We start from the raw sequence: 25,899 nt of genomic DNA on the forward strand, positions 1-25,899 counted from the left end.
GGTAAACATCCCACATCGTCATCATCCCTATATCTTCGTGTTAATAATTGCCGTGATAGTACAGCGAATCCTCTCGTTTTTTAACAGCTACGCATCGCGATTTTGTTCGAGATAGGCCGAGCGACTCAGGCTAAGCATACCATGACTATCATATGAGATACCACAGCGTTTCTATATTCTACACATTATTACGATTTGTGCATGCTCTAGTACCCCATATGATGTTTCTATTACAAGAAAAAAAATTGTTTTCAGGTAAAACCAGGGTTTTGTTTCCAGTACACTCACTCGAAAAGCAGTACACTAATTAGCGGGGCCTTGGAGCTTGCTGTGGATATCTTTTACTGCATTTTAATGTAAAAAATTTGAAATCCAATGTAAAAATTGAGATATATTTAATGTTGAGAATGACAATTATACTTTATAGGTATAAAGGAATGCGTTTAGCCCATTTAGTTAAGTTCCAGGTGCACGTCCTATAACACAATGCATATGGAAACTTTCTTTATCTGTGTCAATAATAGAATATTGATTTCAACGGAGTATTGAGCTGTATGGAAAAAATATTTATAATACAGGGTGTTGATACTGTGCATCCCCGGTAGATATTGATTCTTGTTGAGGAGATGTTTATGGTACTTTGCGCGTGATGCTAGTCCATCCAGACGGACTATCCTCGCAGGCGACGGCGTGAATAAAATCCTTCTAGACGGACTACGTGATGCTGCTGATGTGACGCGTCAATGTGCTAAAATAAACGGAATACGATACAATTTGTTTTTAAAATTTTAACATCATCCGGGTGCGTCACAAAAACTATACAGATTTATTTACACCGCTCGGAAGCCTAATATTATAAATAATACAAAGTACCTCACTATACGGGCACTCTCCATCCCAACCATGTCGATAATAAGCTTCTCCTGGCCAACCATTACACCATGAGTACCAATCATTATTATCACGAGTAGCATTAATGCTTGCATAGATCACCAGATGAGCGCTGACAATACACGTGATGATGTTAAACACCATGAACGAGACGTTCTAAGTAAATAAATAAATACAAAAGAATAAATAAATAAATAAAATCAGTAAAGATACGAGTTTAGGTTACCAATTTTTACTCAAAAATGCTTCAACCATTTTACACAAGCATATTATTTGAGATTCTATTACCCTCACGACTCATTAATCAAAATAACTCACTGTGATTTGTGAAAACACATCACGTGAGAGCCCTTATTCCGTAACACATTCTACGTAAAGTATTAGACTTGGTTACGCGTACAATATTTCAGCGATATGCACTGTAATATACGCGTACTTGCTCCAACTTGAAGTAAATAACTTAAAATATTTGGGCAAGAAAGTGATATGTGCGTACTATTTTGTGGTAATAGAATAGAAATAAAGAGTGTAATATTATTCCATAAAACCAAAATAATGTGTCCGAGGGCACATTGGGTGTAACGGATACTGCAAAGTGCATAACCCTTTATATCTTACTTTTACTATAATACATCATGACTCGTTATGAATTCGGCATGGTAAATGCATGTTACGCATGCATTATTTTTTTAATTAGAGAAAAAGGATCAATGCTGTAACTATAGAGGGCAGCATATCAATTTTTTAACGGTTACCATCGTCGACCGTACTCCGATGCACCGTTAGCTAATCCCGTATGCCGCCCTCTTTTGATTACTCATTACGCCCTTATCATCTGGTCTCTGTTAAGGGGGAATAACACCCTGATTTTCATCAGTACCCCTCTTCTTTTTTTTCTTGCAAATTTATAAAGTACATATAAATGTTCATCACCTCATGTCATGAACTTATAAAATATATCTACATACTAACTGTTTTTAAACCATTTTAGTAAGCCATTTTAGCCCTATATATTTTTGGTTTACTGTAACCTAGTAACTGAGATGTGTGTTTCATAACAAACCATAATTTATTCTATTGAACATGTCCAAGTAGAATACATGAATAGAATACATTAAATCCTTTGTTATACTATCTATAGAAATGTACTCACTGATTATAACACTGAATAAATTAAATACGCCTAATCTCTTCCACATAGACAATTTAATACTACACCATGTATGTATCTTGCATAATGTGTTGTTAGGAAAAGAGATTAAAAAAGGCTATAAGGTCATCAAAGGCCAGGTTATAGGTCAATTGGTTCAGGTCAAATTCAGGCATCCATTTTGAATACATGTGATAGTCTGTGATATCATACATGTCATAATGAGGCATCAATTTTGATATATTGTCTGTTACTGGATATATAATGGAAATTTGTGAGGTGGATATACTAAAATACCTTGGGATGTAAATGGTGAGTACAATTTAGATTGCCTAGTTGAGATGGATTGGGCAAATAAATATAAAATAGTTACCCAAATCACAAAAATGAAGCTTACGGAAAACTACCTGATATGGTGGTATAGATGACAAAAAATACAATCTTTTTCAACATTGCTGTAGTGTGGTTATGGTAACCTGTTACCTATGGCTTAATTAAGTTTCAGTGAAATAGTGTCGCAAGTTCAAAATACAAAATATAGCTCAACATTGAAAATAGAAGCATTTTAACCGGTTCGTTTTTGATAGTTGTGGAGCACCAAGTTCATGAAGCCATAAAAGAAATCAGGGACCACTTATTCCCATTTTACATATCAACATTATTTCCTTAATGTGTTAGCAACACATATCCAAAATTTTAACGAAATCCGTTGATAGTAAGCTTTCCAAAATGAAGTGAATTTAAAACATCAGTGATGTACCACTTTTTGGCTTATACCATTAGAAGTATGTACGCGTCATTGATACTGATGCCACCAATTGAACGAGAAGATTTGCCCCTTCATTTTGCATACCACTTTGTCCAATTTCTTTTTCTCATTTCTTCACAAAATGCAAAACAATGCAAAAAAAAGGCAATGGGTGTAGCACCCCCTTAAGCAATTGATATACTAACCTCTATTCCTCTAATACCAGCATTAATCCCTTGTTCTCCAATTCATAATGAATAAAAAATAATGAATGCGAAACACAAATTTACCAAAAATCCGAATCCGGATTCGACCTTTTGCCGAATTCATAACGATGTAGTCTATAATCCCCGCCAGCTCATCCCCTCGGTTGCTCATCCACTAGCATTAGGCCTAATTTGTGATTTGTTGGGGTGGCGTGATGTATTATGGTATGGTTGGGTGTGTGGATGTGATTGTGGGGTACCGGGTGGTGGCTGTGGTTATTTGCGTAAACTTTACAAACAATACATTTTAAAGCATTGTGTAGCCTAAAGTCTCATCATTACCTTACTACGGTGAATACATCTCTTTTGCCGCCAGGTTCTCAACCCTATAACTCCTGCTGGAAATACAAACTGAACAAAGAAAGAGGGAAACATACAAAAACAGTGTAATAGTAAGTTATTTTACGCCAACCATGAACCGGGCCCATGGACAAGGAGGAGTAATGCGGGACCTTTTAACATCTCCTTTATCAGCCCTTTCCCGAATCCTTTCATTTTCGCTTTTGCTCGGGCCGCCCCTGAACCCTCGAGCCCCTGACATTCGTCCACCCGCTTGCTGCGCCCATGGTTGCGCCCTAATTATTATCACGTTCAGCAGTCTTGGGTGATATAGAGACGATTATACTGGGGAAAAATCCGGGGGAAAAATAATCTCAAACGTCAGCAAGACGGGAAGATTGACAGAGACTGGGCATCAAAGAAGAACAGATGATTAATTGTGTCTTCAACTGTTTGAGCGTCCCAGTTTACAAAAGAAATAAAACAAACAAAAATGACCGACTGACCGACATACAAACACACTTACCAGTACTCCAGTCCAAATTGGATCACCAACATAGGAATCTTTTGCTTCAATTACAATGGCAACTATCCCGAAAATGACCAATAAACCTGCTATAATAATAGATGATAGAGAGAGGTATTCCACTGCGGGAATGGGACGGACTGTGTTGAGAGGCTGCAATAGGCCCGTTGCGTCCTGGGGTACAGTTGCTATTGGTTGTGTCCTTGTTGAGTATGGCAGGGCTGCATTCTGGGGCAGAGTGCGTACTGGTTGTGCTACGGTTGAGTATGGAGGCGGTAGTGAATTATATTGGTCAGCCGACATGCTAACTCATCTGCGCCACACCACTATATAATATATAACCTGAAATTAGAGAAATGTTAAAAAGGTGTTAATAAAGTTCAATATAGCTTGCTTATGCACATCAACCCGTTGCCGTTTTTCAGCTATGTTCTGCGTTCGTTTCAGGTATGTTCTGTACAACGCACAACGTGATTGACGTGTAAATTTATTGCTACAAATGTGAGTTTTGCTTGCACTGCGATTGTCAGTTCACCGCTGAGTCCTAAAAGTAACCCTCGCATTTTAAAAAATGCGAGGGTTACTTTTGTTCGGGTCGTTGGGTCTTTGTATTTCAATTCTCGATTTGTCCAACCGGCAAAATGTCCGGTCATACATTGGGTTGTTTATCTTACTCGTATTTATAACTCGTTGCAACATTTTATTCTGCGCGCGAATATCTCAATGATGTTTGATTTATGTAGTCGATGACATGACATATGACTAACTAAAAGAAAAAGTTTGCCTGTATGCAAGAAACAGGACGAATACGCCTAGGATGATTTCTACAAAAGCGGTTTAGTCAACCTCGAGCTGCTGGTCAAAAGAACTATATGACAAAGCACGGGAAGTAGGAAAATTAAACTGAAAGTAGCATTATGCAAGATAAAAAAGATAATAAAACGAATCATTGGCTCTTACCATGTGACTTACTGCAATGTACAAGAAAGTATCCGGCTGGGCATAGAAACATGAAATAATTATTATGTCTCTCTTTGCTCTCTAATTTAGTAGTCCAATCATGTCTGTTCTTACGGATCTGCACAAAGGCGGACTTTAATCTCGTACATGTTACATACTAGTGCCAACTCGATAAGTCCGGGGGCACTCACGTTTCTCATTAATGTAAATGTTGTTGGTTTAAATGGTGGGCATCTCAAATTGCATGAATAAACCCATGCAGTTATTGTTAACTACATGTATGCACACAACACAGGGGCACTCACAATAGGCAATTGACCCTACTGGTAGCGCTGTGTTGTAGATGTAAGAGATGAACTAGTTAGCGTCATATATCAAAAAGTATAAAACCTATGATTTTAGTACTTGCTCTATGTTTCAATTACTTATTCTTTTCAAAATATCTGAATTTTCAACCCGGTACCAGCTTTAATAACGGGGGACCATACATTTGTATGAGAAATAAATACTACCATCTATCCAAACTCCCGTGTTATTCCAATGCACAATTTGCTTCACTGGGCAGCCTTGGCTTGGTCGTATTTGGAAGATTGGTGTCACGAAACCGTAATAGGTACAAATTTAGTACTTTCTGTCAATCAAGTATGGTTTATTCTGTACATGTCAATGTTTAAATCATTAGCATAGTACTTCTAATAACGGGGGACCGCCTTGATGAGTAAATGACAGCAAACCAGTAAAAAATACCTCAAAACTCAAAACTCGGTCAGTGGAGCTCCGCCCGTATATGTCAATAGCGTCATTATCGATTGGATTAGTCGACCGTAGCGGAAAATTCGATTAATTGGATTAATATTATCACGTGGTAATAAATTTGCATTGGACAATTGATTACTATAATGGTTTAGTACAGCATATATCGGTTTAATCTTCACAAAGCGGGTTTATGGCTGGAAATATCACGGTGAATTTGCCGTGGACATAACTGCACTATGCATATACTAGCACACCTTCAAATTATTCAAAATTTCAGATATTGATATTTTTCACGGAATAAACTGTCAATAAACAATGCAACATGGCAACCATAAAAACAATTTCATATAGCTCACATTTATAGGTCTGACACTATGGCTGTCGAATTCGAACAGTGTCGTAGCCAGGGGGGCTGGGAGAGAGGTAAATTTCAGGGATAAAATGGGGCGGCAGAGAGTAAAGTGGCATTAAAATGACTAAAAATGGGACAATAAATTAAATGGGGACGAAAATTTGGCTTTGCCCACCCACACTAAAACCCTGGCTACGCCACTGAATTCGATCTATTACACAAACAAGATCATCCCAAGCTGCATGTGGATATGATTGCCAGACAGTTCCGAGTTATTTGCAATGTCTAGGGTCGACCCAGGGGCGCAGCAAGCGTGTGGACAGGTGGGCGAAGTCCTGGGGCCCGCGGGTTCAGTGGCCACGAGCAAATGCAAAAATTAAATAAGTGCTGATAAAGGAGATGTTAAAAGAGCCCCAAACTGCCCCTTGTCCATGGACCCCGAGGCTCTTGCTACGTCCCTGCATCGACATATACGTTGCATTAAAGCGTATTCCGTAAAACCTCGTCTACAAGCATAATTATATATAGTGTTTTATGAAAGCTAAATTAATTCGAAACAAGCGTAAATATGCCAATACAATAGATTGGTCTTAAAATAATACTTGTACTTTGTATATGCTTAGATCCGTAATTTATTTGCTCAAACTCCATAATGGCGCTTGGATTAATATACCTTTCATCAGAAGCACTCTATACATCAGAAACACCACTGTACATACAAAATCTCCTAAAATCTCACACATTTTCTGATGGTATGTTCCTACGATCACATGCTGATGGCAGTCTGCTTGAATGTAAAAGAACTCACACAACATATGGGAATAATGCCTTCTGCAATTCTGTTCCAGCTCTCTGGAACAAATTACCTGTAAAACTTCGTACTTCACATAGTCTGGCCACTTTTAAATCTAACCTGAAAACCTATTTGTTTCCAAACTAAGTTTTTTATTTTTAATTAAGTTGTATATTAAGATGTAGTGTAAGTTGTACTTTTAAGATCATTGTAAAGCGCTTTGTTCATACTTATGCTAAGGCGCTATATAAATTCCGTTTATTGTTTATTGTATATGCTTGTAGACGAGGTTTTACGGTATATGAATTATGATGTACCTAGATATATAAAAACAACAGTAACTATAATTCAACATTGACAAAAGCTTTACGTCAATCACTGTGCCTTGCCTTTTTGGCTCGATTCAAAAATTATTTTCTTCGAAAACATAGTTGAAACATTTTGGCCGCGATTGTCGCGATGTCCTAGCATATACACTATGAATCTTGCCATTCCATTTTGTTTTACCAATATAACGCACGCTTACAGTGTGTTGCTGAGTCTCCTCCCCGGGTATAATATGTATTGCTGCTTTTGGACTTTGGAATTCATTACAGCTTTTCACTTCCGTTTGATTTATAAATTGACGACAATGATCGACATGATCTATAAATATAAATGATAAAATTGCTGAATTTCTTTATCTCGAATTGAATGATATGAGTAATCAAATCAATATTTATGTTATGATATTAAATATTTTCTGGATAACAAAGAATTGTGACGATTTGGAAACACAGCTTGTATAAAAATATTACCAACACCAACTCTAAGGTGGCCGACATTCTCTTTGGAAGGGGGTCCCAAATATCTGAGGATCATAATTTGTTTACACAATGTTACCGGTAGGATATACCCAAGACCAAAATCACATCTTTAAGTTCACGCAAATACACACAAAAACACAGTGACATATAATTAACAATAAATTAATTATTTAATAAAAATTATACAGTAGCGTATACTAGTCGTGTGGCAAAGTGTCCTAACTAGGAGTCCGTAGAATTTTGATGATTAGAAGATGCCACCTATCTGGATATGTTCTACACATGTTTAGGAACAGGAAAATCTTTGTTGCCAATTTTGGAGATGCTGCAGAGGGCGGTCTTTTAGGTAATCGGTGCGTGGGGATTACTATTTCGGGATGGTTTTGATGGGTTGCGGCAATTATCAGTGTACTTCGGTTATATTTATAAATGTGCTTTTATAAATACGCACGTGACCACCTCCGCGTTGCCATAACAGCCTATAGACATCAAGTCTCGAAGTGACCTTCTACATAGCGAGTGGTCTTTCTATACATTTGAATGCAAAGGCGGAACAACAAGAGACTGCTGTGCAGCAAAATTTTCTATTTTGTTCAACTTTGTGACTATATTGTAAACGTTTCTGTCGTTTGTTCCGTCGTCAAATACTTTCAAAATGTTGTTTTTGATAACATATTACAAATTCAGAATTGCAAAATTATTACGCATTTTAAATTTGATGACATTTATCTACAGAATTCCTATCCCTTTCTGTATAGTGATCAATGCATGAGGATTTGGTCACGCATGCTAGTCTTGGTATGTCGTGCCCATTTATAAAAGCACATTTATAAATATAACCGAAGTATAGTTATTATAGTGAATCTGGTACAATGTATGCATTATTTATTTCATTAACGAGTGTTTTCTAATCCTGTTGTAATTTTATTTTATTCATTTGTAATTTTTGTTTGAATGTTTTTATACCGTTTAAAAATAACATAACACGTTTAAAGGTAAGGTAAAGGAGACGATCCTGTATAAACAGTGATCTGAGTGCCATCTCTCTTTCATTGGCGACTTGGGCCAGACTCTCCATGTAATGTTGCTATAGGGGGATCGCTACACCTCCTCCACAGAGTGTCTGTTACCTTCCCAGCATTTAAGAATGCCGGTACCCATTCATACACATGGGTGGAGAGGAGTTATCGAGCGAGACAAAGTGCCTTACTCAAGGGCACAACATCGTGCCGTCGCCGGGGCTCGAACCCGCAACCTTCCGATTATGAGTCGGAGCCCGTTCCGCTCGGCCACCATGTTCCCGTTTATAAAAAACAGTTTTATATTTACTGGGTAGATAAGCATACATAAACATAAAAAGTAGATTGTTAAAAAGTAGTCGATCGGCATATACAGAATATTTCATCGAATTAATATAACCCATGCCCATCAATCAAAGCTGCATAGCCATGGTTATTCGCAATTTCAAATGAACGGATAGAAATGCTTGTGTTTTGTCTTGTCACTTTGTCGATGTCTTCGATAAAGATCAACTGTTATATATAATCAAAAGCTCAGGTCACTAAGTACAAACTTCGAGTTCTTATTTACTGGATTTCATCGAAACAAGTTAAACTAGGGTGTCTCTGACTTGATGGTTGAATTTGCTGTGTTGCCTGAGGTATGAGATTCGGAGACATAGCTGTTAAGACAACAACAACAATAACAATAACAATAACAATAATAATAATAATAATAATAATAATAATAATAATAATAATAATAATAATTATAATAATAATAATAATAATAATAATAATAATAATAATAATAATAATAATAATAATAATAATAATACTATACTACTACTACCGCCAGTTGCCGAGAGTCACAAAATAACTCGGTATTGGTATCTCATTGGCTAAAAACCCCGGCTAAATACTAATCGCTATAGCTTAGCGATCATGTTATTAACTTAGCTGTTTAAGTTGTCCTTCAAAATATCCATGGATAAATTCTGATTGGATGTAGGAAACACTTGAGGTTTCGACAAAAACCAATCAAAGAAGCCCATTTTTCAGCTAGAAGCTCCACATCTCTTACATTGCTATGCACTCAACCGTGTAGTGTAATCAAAGACTGTGCGGAGACAATTCGCTGCTTGCTTGAGAGCCCTTTGACGAAAATGTCTGCTCAGGTGTATCGAGGTGGAAACTGTGCGCATGATGGTTTATAAGAGAATCGTTTTTGTATAGAAACCTTTCCATATGTGTGTTTGAACAAACACGAATATCTATGGGGTTGTAACAAACCCTTTTCCGGCACACTTAAGGGATCTAGATTGAGCGTTTATTGCGTTTCGACAGTATTTTTGTGGGACATGAGAGCACCTCAGACCTATCGAATTGCATTCTGAATACGAAGCATGTCTTTCTGATATCAAATAATTTTCATTTTTGAAAATCACAATATAATACAAATTTTATGACAAATTATAAAAAATTGATATTTTTCAAATTTTTGATATATAACAGTCCTCGAAGTAAATTTTATAAATCTAATGACATATTCTGAAAGTGTATGTAACTGGGAGGAAATTTTTTTTTGGTGTTTTGGAAAAAAAAAAATCCATATCTTCAATACGATTTCAATTGATCGTCGGCTTTTCATCCCACCTACATACTTTTTAAGTATAAATCATCAGATTTATAAAGTTTACTTCGAGTACTGTTAAATATCAAAAATATCAATTTTAATGATTTGCCATAAAATGTGTATTAAATTGCGAATTTCAAAAATCAAAATTATTTGATATCAGAAAGACATTCTCCGTATTCAGAATGCAATTCGATATGTCTGATGCTGCTCTCATGTCCCACAATAAATACTGTCGAAACGCTCAAAACGTTCATACCCCAGCCCTTAAGGGATCTGGAATGAGCGTTTTGAGCGTTTCGACAGTATTTTTTGTAGGACATGAGATCAGACATATCGAATTGCATTCTGAATATGAAGAATGTCTTTCTGATATCAAATAATTTTCATTTTTTGAAATTCACGATATGTGACCGTCCACGGCGAATTTTGTTTTATTTCGTGTTTAAAAATAAACATCATAAACTTAAAATGGTATATCATTTGACTTCAAACGATATCCAGAAGCGGGGTTATGGTTTGTTAAACTTTGCTCCTTCAACAAAATTATAGCTTTTACGTTTTTACATGTGTCTCTTTTTCCACATTGCTGGCAATATATATCAAACAGTCATAATTGGCGGTCATTTCAAATCATCCCCAAGTCAACGAGGTTTAAGAAAGTTCTCTCATTGTTAATTGTTGGTTATGCATACCTGTACAAAATACAATGCCTGGTAACCCACCAATTGAACAGGATTTAGCAAAAGCAAACAAAGAACAGAGCTATTAAAAGTTCTATAGCCGGCCATCTAAGGTAGAAGCTTATTATCCACTTCAACAATAGGATTATTGATTAGTTTTTGACTATCAAAATAAGACGGATGTCGGGCCAGCTTAAGTTAGCGATGAATACGACCTTCGTACACATTTTACACCGTAACACAGAATACAATTTAGGGAATTTACGGCTCGTTTGTGCTGCCGGGTCACATATTATACAAATTTTATGACAAATTATTAAAATTGGATATTTTTCAAATTTTTGATATATAACAGTCCTCGAAATAAATTGTATAAATCTAATTATATATTCTTAAAGTGTATGAGTAGCTGGGAGGAAAAGCCGACGATCAATTGAAAATTTTGACCTTTTATATTGAAGATATGGATTTTTTTCCCAAAAAGACCTATTTTTTTGGTGTTTTGGGGAAAAAATTCCATATCTTCAATATGAAAGGTCAAAATTTTCAATTGATCGTCGGCTTTTCATCCCACCTACATACACTTTAAGTATAAATCATAAGATTTATAAAGTTTACTTCGAGTACTGTTAAATATCATAAATATCAACTTTTAATGATTTGCGATAAAATGTGTATTACATTGCGAATTTCAAAAAATCAAAATTATTTGATATCGGAAGGACATTCTTTGTATTCAGAATGCAATTCGATATGTCTGATGTGCTTTCATGTCCCACAATAAATACTGTCCAAACGTTCATACCCCAGTCCTTAAACGGCCACAATTTACTAATTGTGGGACCATTTTGTGCACTCATTTTAGCCATGTTATGCTGGTTTCATACTTTTTGTCATCATGTCGCTTCCACTTGTCTGCAAGCGGAGCGGTACAATGCTGAGCGGCAGTGGCATGACTCCGCTCCAAAATCGTAGTTTGTTGTCATAGGTCAGAGCGGCACCGCTCCGAGTTGACTTGAATTCAATTCCAATCGATGCTGCCGCTTGGGCAAAGCGGTGGATTGATCGATATACCGGCTTGCCGCTGGTCACCGCTAGCGTTTCTGGTGCGACTGCGCAGTGAAGCAAAATCATCTTCAGAGCGGCAAAGCGGCAAGTGCCAGGAAAGTATGATACCAGCATTAGCATATCGCATTAGCGATAGGAATAGCGATTAGACCTACCCCCTTAACCGGGCTAAGGGCGATCCTTGACCTGAATTTGTGTTGCTCATATGAAAATATTCTAAGGGTTATTGATTTCAAAATGTGTATTGTATTCTTTTCATTAAGCCACACAGAATTGCATGTTTCTAACATTCTATAGCCCAAAATCGATTTTGGTCTGTATAATGTGTACAAATGAAATTTACTTGAGGGTGTATACTCACATAATGACGTCATAATCATATAATATGGAGACTAATTATTTTGGTATCAATTGATAAAGAAGACCAATAGCTATACGTTGATATCAAAACAACAAGATAATATGTTTAGTATAGATACCCCCCCCCCCTCCGGTAGACGTGTTACAAAAAGTGCCTCCACATGACCTTATTATTGCAATTGAATTGAAATTCCTGAGTCCCCCAACGCTTACAAGACGTCAGCTAGCTTTGACTGTTTATATTTTCGTCCAAGCACCACTTCCAAGCAACTTCTTCCGCAACCATTTGCCTTGCAGCAACTAATAAAACCATTTAACGACCATTGTACAGGCATATGGACCTTTTGTGGTCTGTAGTTTTTTCGTCTCTGTGCTAAACGGATTTCCATTATTCCACCATTGTACGCCCTGGAATGCGCGCATGATGTCACTACAGGTGACACCTTTCATCGCATTGATTGGCCAATCTTATTTGATTTTACCGATTTTGATTGATGTTGGATTTGAGTTTGGCACTGCCTACTATAAATCCCTAACTGCATATATTCTCCAACAACATTTTTGATGGCAGTGCTATATGTTATAAATCCTACTTACACGTGATATCCGCATACTGCCGAATACAAATTAATATAAACCGTACCTACATATCCTGAAAAGTAACGTACGAGATTCGCTTAGCGTGGAATACCCGGAGGGGCACAACAACAAAAATTTGGTGGGTATGTTCCCCCGGAATTTTGAAATGGTGGGTCTTTGGGAGCTGACGGCGTACCGGTAAAAGAGGTCTTTTGGAACTGCGAACCGGGCTGCAAACGAGTTAAATGGGGACTTTTGGAGCTGCGAACAGTCAAAATAAATCTCTTTCTTGGCTTTTTGGTTGAAAATCGCCAGAAATATGAGGAATAAGCAATTTTGGGGTCTTTTAGAGCTGAAATTATCAAAATCAAGGGTCTTTCGGAGCTCTAATTTGGTCAAATATAAGGGGTCTTTCGGAGCTGCGAAATCCAAAGGGGGGGTCTTTCCGGGGGAGCATACCCGTATGGTCATTTGTGTTAAGTGACCCCCCCCCCACGGGTGGAATAGCGACTATGACAAAATGACTTTGCACTGCACATCAAAGAAATCGAGAACGTTGCCCTCTAAAGTCAGTCAGATGATACAAGTCAAAGGGTCGGTTTACAGTTATCCATTGTTCGTCAATATGAGAAACAAGTCGAATAATTATCATTACAGTCAGACCAGTCCGTTTTTGAATAAAAGGTTGGTTATCATCATATCTCACTGTGGTCATGCGAACCGATAGTTTGTAGCCCCGCCATTAAACCAAATCCAAGCAATGTCAAAAGTAGATTTAACCCTCCATCACATTTCTTATGACCGTGTAATTCTCGCGGTAAAATTTCAAAAAACACTACAAACAGGAATGTACCAGCTGCAATGCTCTGTAGCACTCCGTTTGCCAAATCAGCAGCTATATCAGCATCGCTGTTGCTGACTGCAATACCAATGGCTATTCCAGCAGGCGATATCACGGCTAAGGCAATGACATAAAACAATATAACCCGTGAGAGTATAGCCTGTTGTGTCATGCTTAGAGTGAAACTAAACGCAATGACTCCTTTGTGAATAGCAACTGCCAGGAGAGTCTTCACCACGTCTGTGGCTGATTTCTGCAAACCAATAGCGACTCCTTCAAATAGCGAATGTAAAGATAAGGCCAGGAAGAACAGCAAGGATCTTATAGTCAACGTCTTCCGAGTCAATACAAGTTCACTGGCAACGTGATCATGTGTGTGATGGGTTTGCAGAGGCGCGTTGTCGCTGCAAGAATCCTCATAAGAAACAGAGAATTGTCCCAATGTGTCCACCGTTGAAAGTTGGGTGATGCACGGCGTCCTTTCTTCTGGCAAGATGCGCGAGATATCATCTATGTTGTTATCGTATACTTCGTAGGTGGCGTTGATGGAATGATCATAAACTGGTTGCAAAGTTTGGTCTCCAGTGTCAGGTACAGTGTGATAAAAACAAAAAGCAATCTGTTCTGTTATAGCTATGAGAAAGAATCCTGTAGCAACAAGAAGTTGCGAAAGTGGGTAGTTTATATGAAGTCCGTTGTCTTCAAGAGCTCCATGTAACGCGTCACTTGCTTCAGGTATGAGGTGCAGAAGAAGTGTAGCGAGGAATACTCCGCCAGCAAAGAGATTGGCAAGTTCCAGCATGCGTGTGATTGTGTTTGTACCAGCTCGTCTTAGACAGTTGACAAGACACAATGGTAGCATACCACATATGCAGGTGTCCAACAGTAGAATGCATAGTGACAGAATTTTGGCGGAAATCGTGTTCATTCTTAGCGATAATATCTAAGAGCTGGTCGATTTATTTATATCTGTGGAAGATACAAAAAGCTAAAAATGTTGACATACAGTTGTATCAGCACACACATGATAGCGGAATTCTTAACAAGACACTTATTCCACTCAAAATCAAAACGCATATTATGGGGTATATTCCTTGGAAATCATACATTTTTAAAGAAATTCTGTAGTTTCAATAATAAAACAATAACTAGATGAAATAGTTATGGTGAATCACCAATTGACCTTTTCGGTCCATAATTGCTTGCGTTGGACCCCAGATGTCGTCATTTGACGTCATGTTGACATGCAAAGCGCAGTGACGACATCTGGGGGTCTAATGCAAGGAATTATTTACCGAAAGGTCAATTTTGGTGGGACATCCAGTTTTGAATTTGTTACAGTGTAAAACGTTGAATTACATTGAATTTCGCTTTAAAAGTGCACTTCGTGATCCCTCAACTTACTCCAAAAAGTTCCGATTCCTATACCATCTGAAAACGTTCACATCATGTCTGTGTGCATAAGCTTTCTTACAGAATTGGTCGTTTAAAAAGACATCGTCCAATTTGTACTTACGAGCTGTCGACAGAACCACTAGACTTCATCAGGCAACTGACCCACTGGACTGATAAGGTGATAGTTGCAAAAAGTAAGTTTCAGTATTAGATTTATTTCCAAACTCTCAGTGTTTACAACTACTGGGTGACTTTAAGAACATTCACGAAATATCCCTTTTAGTCGTACGCATAACATTAGAGAGACTGCGATTTCCAAACGTATCATCGAACGTACGTGGAATCTATACAAAATCTCGTCACAGGAGAGTGGTTTTGAATAGATTCCACGTACGTTCGATACGTACGTTTGGAAATCGCAATCTCTCTATTATTTACAACATAACCCTAACAGTAACTTACCATAAGAGTACGAGGACTATGCACCCTTCACGTTTATCTTTCAGCTTCTTTATTGACAGGCCTTCGTTCAACCGTTCACGAAAAAGAAGTAAGTCTCGAAAGCAAGTTTTAGACCATTGTAGACCATGATCCCTCCACTTTTCCGAGTTCCGGTTTCGGGTTTCGTTTACGCTTAAGTTCCTATTTTGGCTAATAGACTTCGGAACTTACCATACTTTCCATTTGGTTCAATAATTATTTACATAAACATTGGCCGATTAACAAAATGAATGACACCGCTGACTTTTTTATCTTTTGTCCAGATCGTTTCAAATAAATTTGGTTAATTTTCCCAAAAGTGTTATCTTCAGAACAGCTGACAAAATAGTGAACGCATCCGTAGAGTGTGCTTACACCAGGTCAGATAAGGCCAGATAAGTCACATATAATTTGACACTTTTTGTCAATTATTTTTCTGATTGACACTTTTTAATTGCTCTGAACTCTCACTTAAAAGTGTTCCAATATCTGTATTCTGATAAGGTAAGTTACAATATAAGCTTATGTCATATTTAAAGGAGAAAAACGATTAGAAAAATATTCAGACCATTTGAAGAACATACTTAAAGGGTGTCTCGGGCAATCGCAACATTATGCCTTAAATGTTAGAAAATAATTAATATCCACGAATCACATGGTTTTATTTTTTTAACTCACATTTACCATACAAACGAATAAAAATAACCGGCTCTCAACACGCGATATTCAAAATTCCCGCGCCGAAATTGTCTAGTGCAATGACGTAAGGGTTATTTGTGCTCAATTGTTGTCAGCCTTCATTGTATTACTGGGACGTCATTGCAATATACAATTTTGGCGCCCGGAATTTTAAATATTGCGTGTTGAGAGACGGCTGTTTTAATTCGATTTTATGATCAATATAGTTGATAATTATTTTTCTAACATATAAGACATAATGTTGTGATTGCCGTACACTTCCTTTAAAGAACATAGAGACAACTTAATCCAAGTTACCCAACCTTATCCAAATGCCTAAGAATGAATTGGTGAATTAGGAGTATCCAAGTTTTCAACGAAAATTAAGAATTGGCATTTTTTATTTTTGATACAGGTAATTTAACTTGATGGGGAAACATGATATGATATCACTCTTAGGTTTTCAAAAAGTTACATACATCTTTGAACAAGTTCACTAGGATAATGGGATTGTTGTGAAACAAGATTTTTAAAGTTAATTGTATCAAATATACAGTAAACATATTTACTCACGTTTTCAGCGACGTTTCTATGATAATCTATCATCTTCTTCAGACTGGCAACCCATACCACTGCTCATTGTCGTTTTGGAGACTGCCAAAGTGGGCGTGGTGATTGGTCAAAGATGTTATGTAACTTGTAGGCCCTTCATCTTTATTAAGAAGATTGTAGAATATGCCGTAAAAACTCGATAGTTAGCATATGTGCTTACTATCGAGCGCTTTTTAAGTCATGAAATTGTACCAGAGTCTGGCGCTTTACCAACTTAGCTAATGGGGTTGAGACACACATCTTGTGCGTATTCACATGACTATGTGTATTATGTGTATCGATGATTTGTCAAAACCCTTAGGACTTTTGTGGACGGGGCTATTCAGGTTTGCATGTTTTAAAAGTGCTCGATAGTAAGCACATATGCTAACTATCGAGGAGGAGAGGAGACAATAAAGACGACGGTTCCACAAGTTACATAATATCTTTGACCAACTCATCACCACGTCCTATTTGGCAGTCTCCAAAAGACAGTTAGTAGTGGTGTGGGCTTTCTCCGTGCACCGCCCATGCGCCTTAACTGACAACCCTGCCTGGGCTGTATGTGTCTTGAGGTAGAGGTAAAAACAATCGTAAATCTTAGTGGAGTGTAATATTACTATTACCTAAAACTATACCTACTAATCCTAATGTTACATATGGAACGGTTTGCCTACAAAAGGATTGTCTTATAAACCATCTATACACTATTTCCACATCGATACACCTGAGCAGACAATGTCGTCCAAGAGCTTCCAAGCAAGCAGTGAATTGTCTCTACACAGTCTTTGATTACACTAAACGGTTGAGTACATAGCACCATAAGAGCTGTGTGAGCTTCTAGCTGGTGACTAGTGGAAAATAGGCATCTGTGATTGGTTATTGTCAAAACCTCAAGTGTTCCCTTCATCGATCAGAATTTTTTATCGAACGAAAGGTAATACTTCCCCCTAAAAACACTTTTTTTATCATTACGTCAACAGATAACACAATTCAAGGCGAATGTGGTAAATCTGTGAAAACGACCTATCCAAGCACAATTTTTGACAAAAATGTAGGTTTTAAAAGTCAAAACCTCAAGTGATCCGTACTATATTTTTCAGATTTTATGTCATTAAATGAAAAATCAATACTTATATACTAGCTTCATTTCAACGAGCATTGGCCAATTCTGTTTAAACCGTTAAATTGCAAATCTTGTGCAAAAAGTTACTATTTTCGTCTGTTTTGTCATACGGTTGTAAATTTAATGAACTATGACTTTGCTAAAGAGCGCTTACAAATTGATATGACCATAAGGCTCATAATAATACAAAACATAATAAATTTAAACACCTCTGACGGATTCTGTGTGCTTCGGTTAAATGATTAAGAAAAATAATTTTCAATATGCTGAAAACAAGATATAATTTTAGATGAAAGCCACAGAAAAAAGTTAAAATTTGATAATAGAAAGGAAAGGGAAGTATAAAGTTGGGCTTAAGGGATCTGGAATGAGCGTTTTGAGCGTTTCGACAGTATTTTTGTGTGACATGAGAGCACGTCAGACATATCGAATTGCATTCTGAATACGAAGAATGTCTTTCTAATATCAAATAATTTTCATTTTTTGAAATTCACGATATAATACAAATTTTATGACAAATTATTAAAATTTGATATTTTTCAAATCTAACGACATATTCTTAAAGTGTATGTAGCTGGGAGGAAAAGCCGACGATCAATTGAAAATTTTCGACCTTCCATATTGAAGATATGGATTTTTCCCAAAAGGTCAACATTTTCAATTGATCGTCGGCTTTTCATCCCACCTACATACACTTTAAGTATAAATCATCAGATTTATAAAGTTTACTTCGAGTACTGTTAAATGTCAAAAATATCCATTTTTAATCATTTGCCATAAAATGTGTATTACATTGCGAATTTCAAAAAATCAAAATTATTTGATATCAGAAGGACATGCTTCGTATTCAGAATGCAATTCGATATGTCTGATGTGCTATAATGTCCCACAATAAATACTGTCCAAAGGTTCATACCTCACCCCTTAAAGTTACGATAAAAACTCAAGGCCAACTTATTATAGAAAGTGGAGGTGAAATACACACACACACACACACCCACACAAGTAGCATTTAGTAAAATAACTCCAAGTTTGTTATCAATCGTTCTACCATAAAATGAATCGGGGTAATTAATAATAGTTCTTAAATATTTCATCATCAAAGGTCAGTCGTACTATATAACGACAGGATTTTATGTGAGTAAAACGTTAATCTTTTTCTCTCAGAACTTGCACAAAATATGGAATACTTAACATTTCCAAAAGGATGTGATGATCCCCAGTTCCACTCCAACCTGACCAATTTGGTTTGGTATGCATACACTTGGATGTACTCCACCGCTGAGGTTCGAATCTTTACCATCGGTTTGCCCATAGTTCTTATCATCGGCACTCTTGGGAACGGTGCATTCTTATACGCAGTGGCAAAAATACCACGACTTCATACCATTACTAACTATTACTTGGCAAACTTAGCCTTTGCTGATGTTGGTTTTATTGTAACATCAATAAGTACGTATCTTTACGCCTTTTATGATTCGACATGACGTACCGTATGGCATTTTCATCGGTTGTTCCCTATCGTTTGGTATAGCAAATGCAATGTACTACGCTTCTCTTGGACTTGTGAGCTTAGTGACTCTTGAACGGTACACAGCGTCGACACCCTATACGATAAATAGAAATTTAATACTCCGTTGGTGAGCGACGGGCGAGTGGTATTTCACCGAACGCAAGAAAAGGAATTCTATCTGATTGGCTAGCAATCGATCGCTTATGTCGCTCAGTAGTCAACTACAAACTCAAAATGGAGCATTGTATTCAATTCGGTTGAAATCGATTATTCTATTATTGACGTAGATAAAGAAAGTGATAGTGTGTCAATAATATACATTGTATTGCACCTGGGTTTTACATGATTCCTTTATTATACTTATTTTCTCAAAGAGTTGAATATATTAAAATTTTTACCCAGGATTTCCAATTTTTTACCGCAAAATTGCAGTTAAACATATCCACAGCAAAATACCGGTCCTCACTAATTAGTGCATTTTTTTTCCAGTTAGTGCATTTAAAATAAAACCTGTGATTTACCTGACAACTAATAAAATTTTCTTGCAATAGAAATATCATATGGGATACTGATATGGTAGGCCGCAACAGCCACAACGTGTATGACAAGCTAAGCGGCTCAGAACGTGGGACTAGCTACGCGCAGCTTCTTTCTCGTTACGTGCAGCTTATTAACCAATCAGATTCGCGATTTTAAACACGTGGAGCTGATGTAAACATCCTCTCTCACAAATATTACGTTGTTAATTTTTGTAAATGAAAATATCTGTAGTATATCAGCAAAAAATGGTATAGGTGCTATTAAAGTAATATCTGAACAGAATGATGATTGTTCTATATTTAGGGGCTATCATTTTTCTTCGGAAGGGGATCCCAAATATAGGGGGTCATACTTTTTTGGAAAAAAAAATAAGGGGGAGGGGGTTGATGATGACAAAATGTAGGGAGTCACAAGATGACTACAGATAGTGTGTTTATTGTATTCAAAAAGACTGATTTCAATACAATTTAACCTGTCTAGGGGTAAGGTGTATCGGTGGTGGGAGTCGGGGGGTCATAACATTTTGATGCCGAAATAGTGAGGGCCGCAATTTATTGACGCCGACTTTTTGTAAATTTAGGAACCCCCTCGTTCCGAAAAAAAAAATGATGACCCATTTTACTCTCTCCATATTTACACAGTGGCATGTGATATCGCTTTCCCTGCAATATCTTTACACAGCGCTTTACATCAGTAGTAGTTGTTGTTTGACCTTCATATCCCCTGCACCGCTAATACAGCCCGAGTATAAAGTTACTTGCTATTAAACACGGTGTAAACTTGGAAACACTAAATATTAGCTTTGTGTCATTTTAGCCAGGCATTAGCAACATGTTCTCTTGACACGTGCTGTGATTTGGCCTCCTTTACCCGTTCGTTATCTATGCTAATTCCGTAAATTAATTACAAGATAATAATTGTGAAAGAGGATACCTACGCGCAGCTAACGACCCAACCACGTGATTAAATTTGACTATGTTGATTGGTCAAACAGCTGCTCGTAACGAGAAAGAAGCTACGCGTAGCTGTTCCACGCTTTTGGCCCCCTTGGCTTGCCATAAACGTGGAGCTGCTATACGCGTAGCTGACTTTTTGCTCCGTGGAGCCAAATTGACCAATCATGTTAGAGTTTTTCATTACTCGGAGGTAAAACTGACCAATCAAGTACGACTTACTCATTTATTCATTAAGAATTTGCCAGACGAGCTTCACGTAGTTGCAAGATATCCTCGGTCACGAAAGTTATGATAAAAGTAGTTTATGAAAAGTACGAACCGTTATTATTAAGATGGACATGCACTCATAAGAAACTCATACAGTATTGTACATAACTATAATAGCTAGGCAGAGTGGTGGCCATTCGCACGCTCAAATACAGTAAACTCGTTCGGTATTGCACAATCCGGCCTCAAGTTCCCGATTTCATCGGATGGCCTCAAAAAAATGAATTCTGTGTCTCCATCAGCGAGAAAGTGAATATGATAAGTGACTTGACGGAAACAATCCTATTCTTTATTGCATTGATTTGGAATGGGCATATGTTCGCTAGAATTCTGTTGGCCAACGCGAAATGTTGACGAAAAAAGATGGAGAGGAAAACGAAGTACAAAAGCAGTTGCAGGTTCAAGCCACTCGAGTACGCACTCAAGTAGCTCGTATGTTGGTTATCAATGGTACCTTATTCTTCATTTGTCAAGTATGGATTCGAACAAATACTCTGACCAATATAATATCCGGGATCTTCGGTAAACGGATCTATAAATCAGAGGAAACCTACGGAATTATGTTGGTTTTCGGGCGATGTATGTTGTACCTGAATTCCTCTCTCAATCCGTTTGTATACAACCTGATCAATTCGTTTTATCGGGACGCTTTCAAGGAAGCCTTTTGTGGATGTTTTGTGAAGCAGAAGAAAACCCGGCCAGTTGCATCAATTCCAGCTGAAGGCACTAGTAGGCTGTAGTTCAGGAATCTTCAAAATGTAGTACCAGTAGGCTGTAGTAGACACAAGAATCTTTGACAATATGAACGTCAGGATGGATATGTAGCAAAGATCGGGAGCTTCTAGATATCAAATAAACAAATGCAAATTATAGGTCATACGAGGTACAGTGATCCTCGCAAAAGCGTCATTTTGAAACTTTACCTAGGAATAGCTGCGAAAGATAAGTCCATTCGCGTGTTCAAACGATCTTGCACGATCTGGTCTCAAATTCCCGATTGCATTTGATGACCTCAAAAGGTGAAATTCGTGTTTTTATTTATATTATAGCTTAAACAGATGGTGTAATTTTTGTCCCCATCGCTATCTACTGAAGATAAAGTTATAAAATATCGACTTATCTCGTTCAGCAGCAAAGCCCGCAGAAAAGGGGTCTTAAAAAGGGGGTGTCATTGCCGTGAGTAGAACAATGGAGTCCATGGAATATCCCCTTCACACATCTATCTATGCACTTGTATCAGCATCTCCGGTGAAGTTGTCTTTTTCAATTTTAATGTATACCTTTATACAGAGTTGGGTCGGTAACACATTTTTATTTACTCATCTTTTTTTTTTATCTCACTAGTGGGCAAAGGTGTTGTTTTCGTCTCACTAGTGGGCGAAGTTTTTTTCTTTCAAAAAACTCCCTAGTCCCCGATAATATCTATTGGTGCGTCCCTAATAAAGCAGAGCAGGTGAGCATTTGGTGAGTGAAAGGTCTTTAGATAACGTCTTTGGGAGAGACAGTGTATTTGATATTCTTTGGTTGACCGATGTAATAGCATATCATTATTTTTAATATCGTATTTGGCCTACGTGAGTCTTTTGACCAGAACTGCGTACAAAGTGTTGGGTCTTTGAGTGTTTCTTTTGGGTGAAAAAAATAAATAGGGGACATTTGGGTGAGAGTGGGTAAAAAATGCATTCTTAACCCAGTGTCGCAACCAGGATTTTTAGAGGGAAAAAGAGGGGAGTGGAAACTTTCGAGGGGCATGATTTGACAAAAATGGTCAATATAAAGGATCTAAAGTCATGGTGGCCAACATCCCATGGGTGAAGACAAGATGTCACACAAAGGGAGTAGTGAGGCGGATATATAAAAGCTTATAAAGCAGGTCGACAGTGTTTCATATTGGGTGAAATCATAAGAATTACATGAGCATAATTATACGGAAACAAATATTCTGACCAGCCTGATATGTACCGTTTAGTAAAAGCAAAAAAAGGTTTAGATTTTTGCCCCACAACTGAACGCCACAAATACATGATCCGAGAAGTTCTTATTTGATCATATATGGGAAAGGCTATATATATGGGAACGACAAAATTACACACAGTCATAATTTCAAAGTGCAAAGTATTTTATTTTATTGTCATGTATCTGTACAATTATAGGTGGATAAAATAGCAACAAAGTGCGAAAAAAACCACCAAACACCAAATAATATTTGAGTTGTTGACGGTGCTAATTAGTACAAGTTTGAAAGTAATCAAGCAAACACACAAATTTTCTTAAAACGTTTAATCAAAGCGTTTTAATAACATTTACAACTTCAAAAATACATTAAGGGCATAACAAAGTGATCGTTATCATTATGGCCACTTGTCATTTCGTAAAATGATTTAAACTAATAATCAATTTGTTTTTTAATGGTTATCATACAGCGTGATTTTACTCAAAAACGTGTAAAACGTAAATTCATTGATTATTCTTACGTTATGTTCGTTGTATTAATAATTATGACCACTTGTCATTTGGTAAAATTATTGAAAATATCAATTTGTTATTAATCGTTATTATACAGCGTGATTTTACTTAAAAACACGTAAAACAAGACCTCATTAATTAATCAATCAATTGCATTAATTGCAGTAATTGTTTCTTTAAAACATTGGCTAATCGTTATGATAGATTTTACTTCATAAGTACGAACGTCTTTTACAACGACAAAATTGATTCACATATTGCATTTTACGTAATTATTGACGACTTAAAAGCTCATAATGAAAATACTACACAATATGATAGTCATGAGACGTATTGATACATGTATATGGCGCGAATGAGATGGCAAGAGCCATATTTTTTCATTTTTAGCCATTTAACAAAAAATTTGCATTGCACTTCTTATTAATGGATTGATATATGATATGAAATGAGTTAAAGAGGCCAATAATCATATTTGTATTTCAATCAGTCTTGCGGTTCTTGAGTTAAGGATAATAATACATCAAAACGAATGTTTTGGGCGTTTCCCCCTCCTAAGAAAGATCATGTACATGTGGCGGAAATACTACACCCTTGATAATCTTTGCCCATATGAAACCTGGACCTCTTTTATAGAGCCCATATACACCAGGCACAAAAATAAACTCGTCAGTTATAGTCATCCTTGCTATGTGTAATAAATAAATAAAATAAAAGAAACAACCTGATACTGTTGGATTATTCTGAAATACACATTTTGTTAATTGGACTTTGCTTTCTCACTTGACGCCCTGTCCGTGAAAATCGAACTAGAATTGACCAAGATATGTGCCTACAAAACCCCAAAATCAAAAGTTGCAATTTCAACGATTTTCAATGGTAACGTATGGTTGTATTGCACACAAGCACCACGGGTCAATCAATAAAGCACACAATGTAATAGGCACAATTGAATGTTAAAATTGCCACTTTTTAATTTGGGATTTGAGGGTTTGGAGGCGCATGTCTTGGTCAATTCCTGCTAAATTTTCACGAACAGGGTGTCAAATGAGAAAACAAACTACAATTAACAAAATGTATTTTTCAGAATAATCCAAAATTATCAGGTTGTTGAACAGGAAGGATGACTATTACTGACGAGTTTCTTTTGTGCCTGGTATACAGTTCTTATTGTGTGTCAGCTTTATTGTATTGCAAGAACACTGCATGATGCTTCCCTTCGACCCGCTTTAAAGATTTGTTACTTTGCGCATCACTGCTCAAATACCATTAAGCTTATAATTATGATACTCTTAACATTTATTAACGATTATTTCCTGAACGAAGTACGCCTTGATGTTTTTAAAACCGACTGCAATTAATGCAGAATACGTATTTACGTCTGGATTAAACGTCACATGATAGCTATGAGCGTTTGACTTTTGACCAATGAGGTGGATTGTTTCTCATTGCCATGCAAGAACAGTCTGCTTTATTGGTTAACCACAAGTCGTTAGTCATTAGCGACTGGAGTCTAATTTCTACCGTGAAATGAATCGAATATAAACCATTGATAGCTCTTAAAATTTTATCATCAAAAGTCAGTCCATTTAGCGACAAATGTTTATGTGAGAAAACGCAAATCTTTTTCTCAAAAAAACACCACAAATATGGAATATTTAACAACATTTCCAGAAGGATGTGATGATCCCCGGTTCCACTCCAACCTGACTAGTTTGGTTTGGTATGCGTACACTTGGATGTACTCCACCACTGAGGTTCGAATCTTTACCATTGGCTTGCCTATAGCTCTTATTATCGGCACTCTTGGGAACGGTGCCTTCTTATATGTAGTGGCAAAAATACCACGACTTCATACCATTACTAACTATTACTTAGCAAACTTAGCTTTTGCTGATGTTGGTTTTATTGTTACATCAATAAGTACCTATCTTTACGCCTTTTACGATTCTCCAGTTCGACATGACGTACCGTATGGCAATTTCATTGGTTGTTCCTTATCTTTTGGTATAGCAAATGCAATGTACTACGCTTCTCTTGGACTTGTGAGCTTAGTGACTCTTGAACGGTACTATGGGATTTGTTACCCGTTGCAGCATCGTGCAATTGCGAGCAAAGGTCGCACGAAGAAGCTCATAGGCATCACATGGATCATTGTGTGCATTTTGAGCGCCATTCGCACGCTCAAATACAGT

The 25,899-nt window shown here is 37.1% G+C and overlaps 1 protein-coding gene across 1 annotated transcript; it reads right to left on the reverse strand.

Annotated features, from left to right (window-relative positions):
• Positions 1-13,546: 13,546 nt before the first annotated feature.
• On the reverse strand, positions 13,547-14,620 carry LOC140140417 (zinc transporter ZIP1-like). The gene has a single exon (XM_072162177.1). It carries the CDS (start codon positions 14,618-14,620, stop codon positions 13,547-13,549), a length of 1,074 nt encoding a protein of 357 aa, XP_072018278.1.
• Positions 14,621-25,899: the final 11,279 nt, after the last annotated feature.

This window comes from Amphiura filiformis, chromosome 19 (assembly GCF_039555335.1).
Source record: "Amphiura filiformis chromosome 19, Afil_fr2py, whole genome shotgun sequence".
In the NCBI taxonomy this organism is placed as follows: domain Eukaryota; kingdom Metazoa; phylum Echinodermata; class Ophiuroidea; order Amphilepidida; family Amphiuridae; genus Amphiura; species Amphiura filiformis.

Bases quoted from the DNA above. Each gene is read 5' to 3' on its own strand.
- LOC140140417 (XM_072162177.1), bottom strand. From the start codon at position 14,620: ATGAACACGATTTCCGCCAAAATTCTGTCACTATGCATTCTACTGTTG.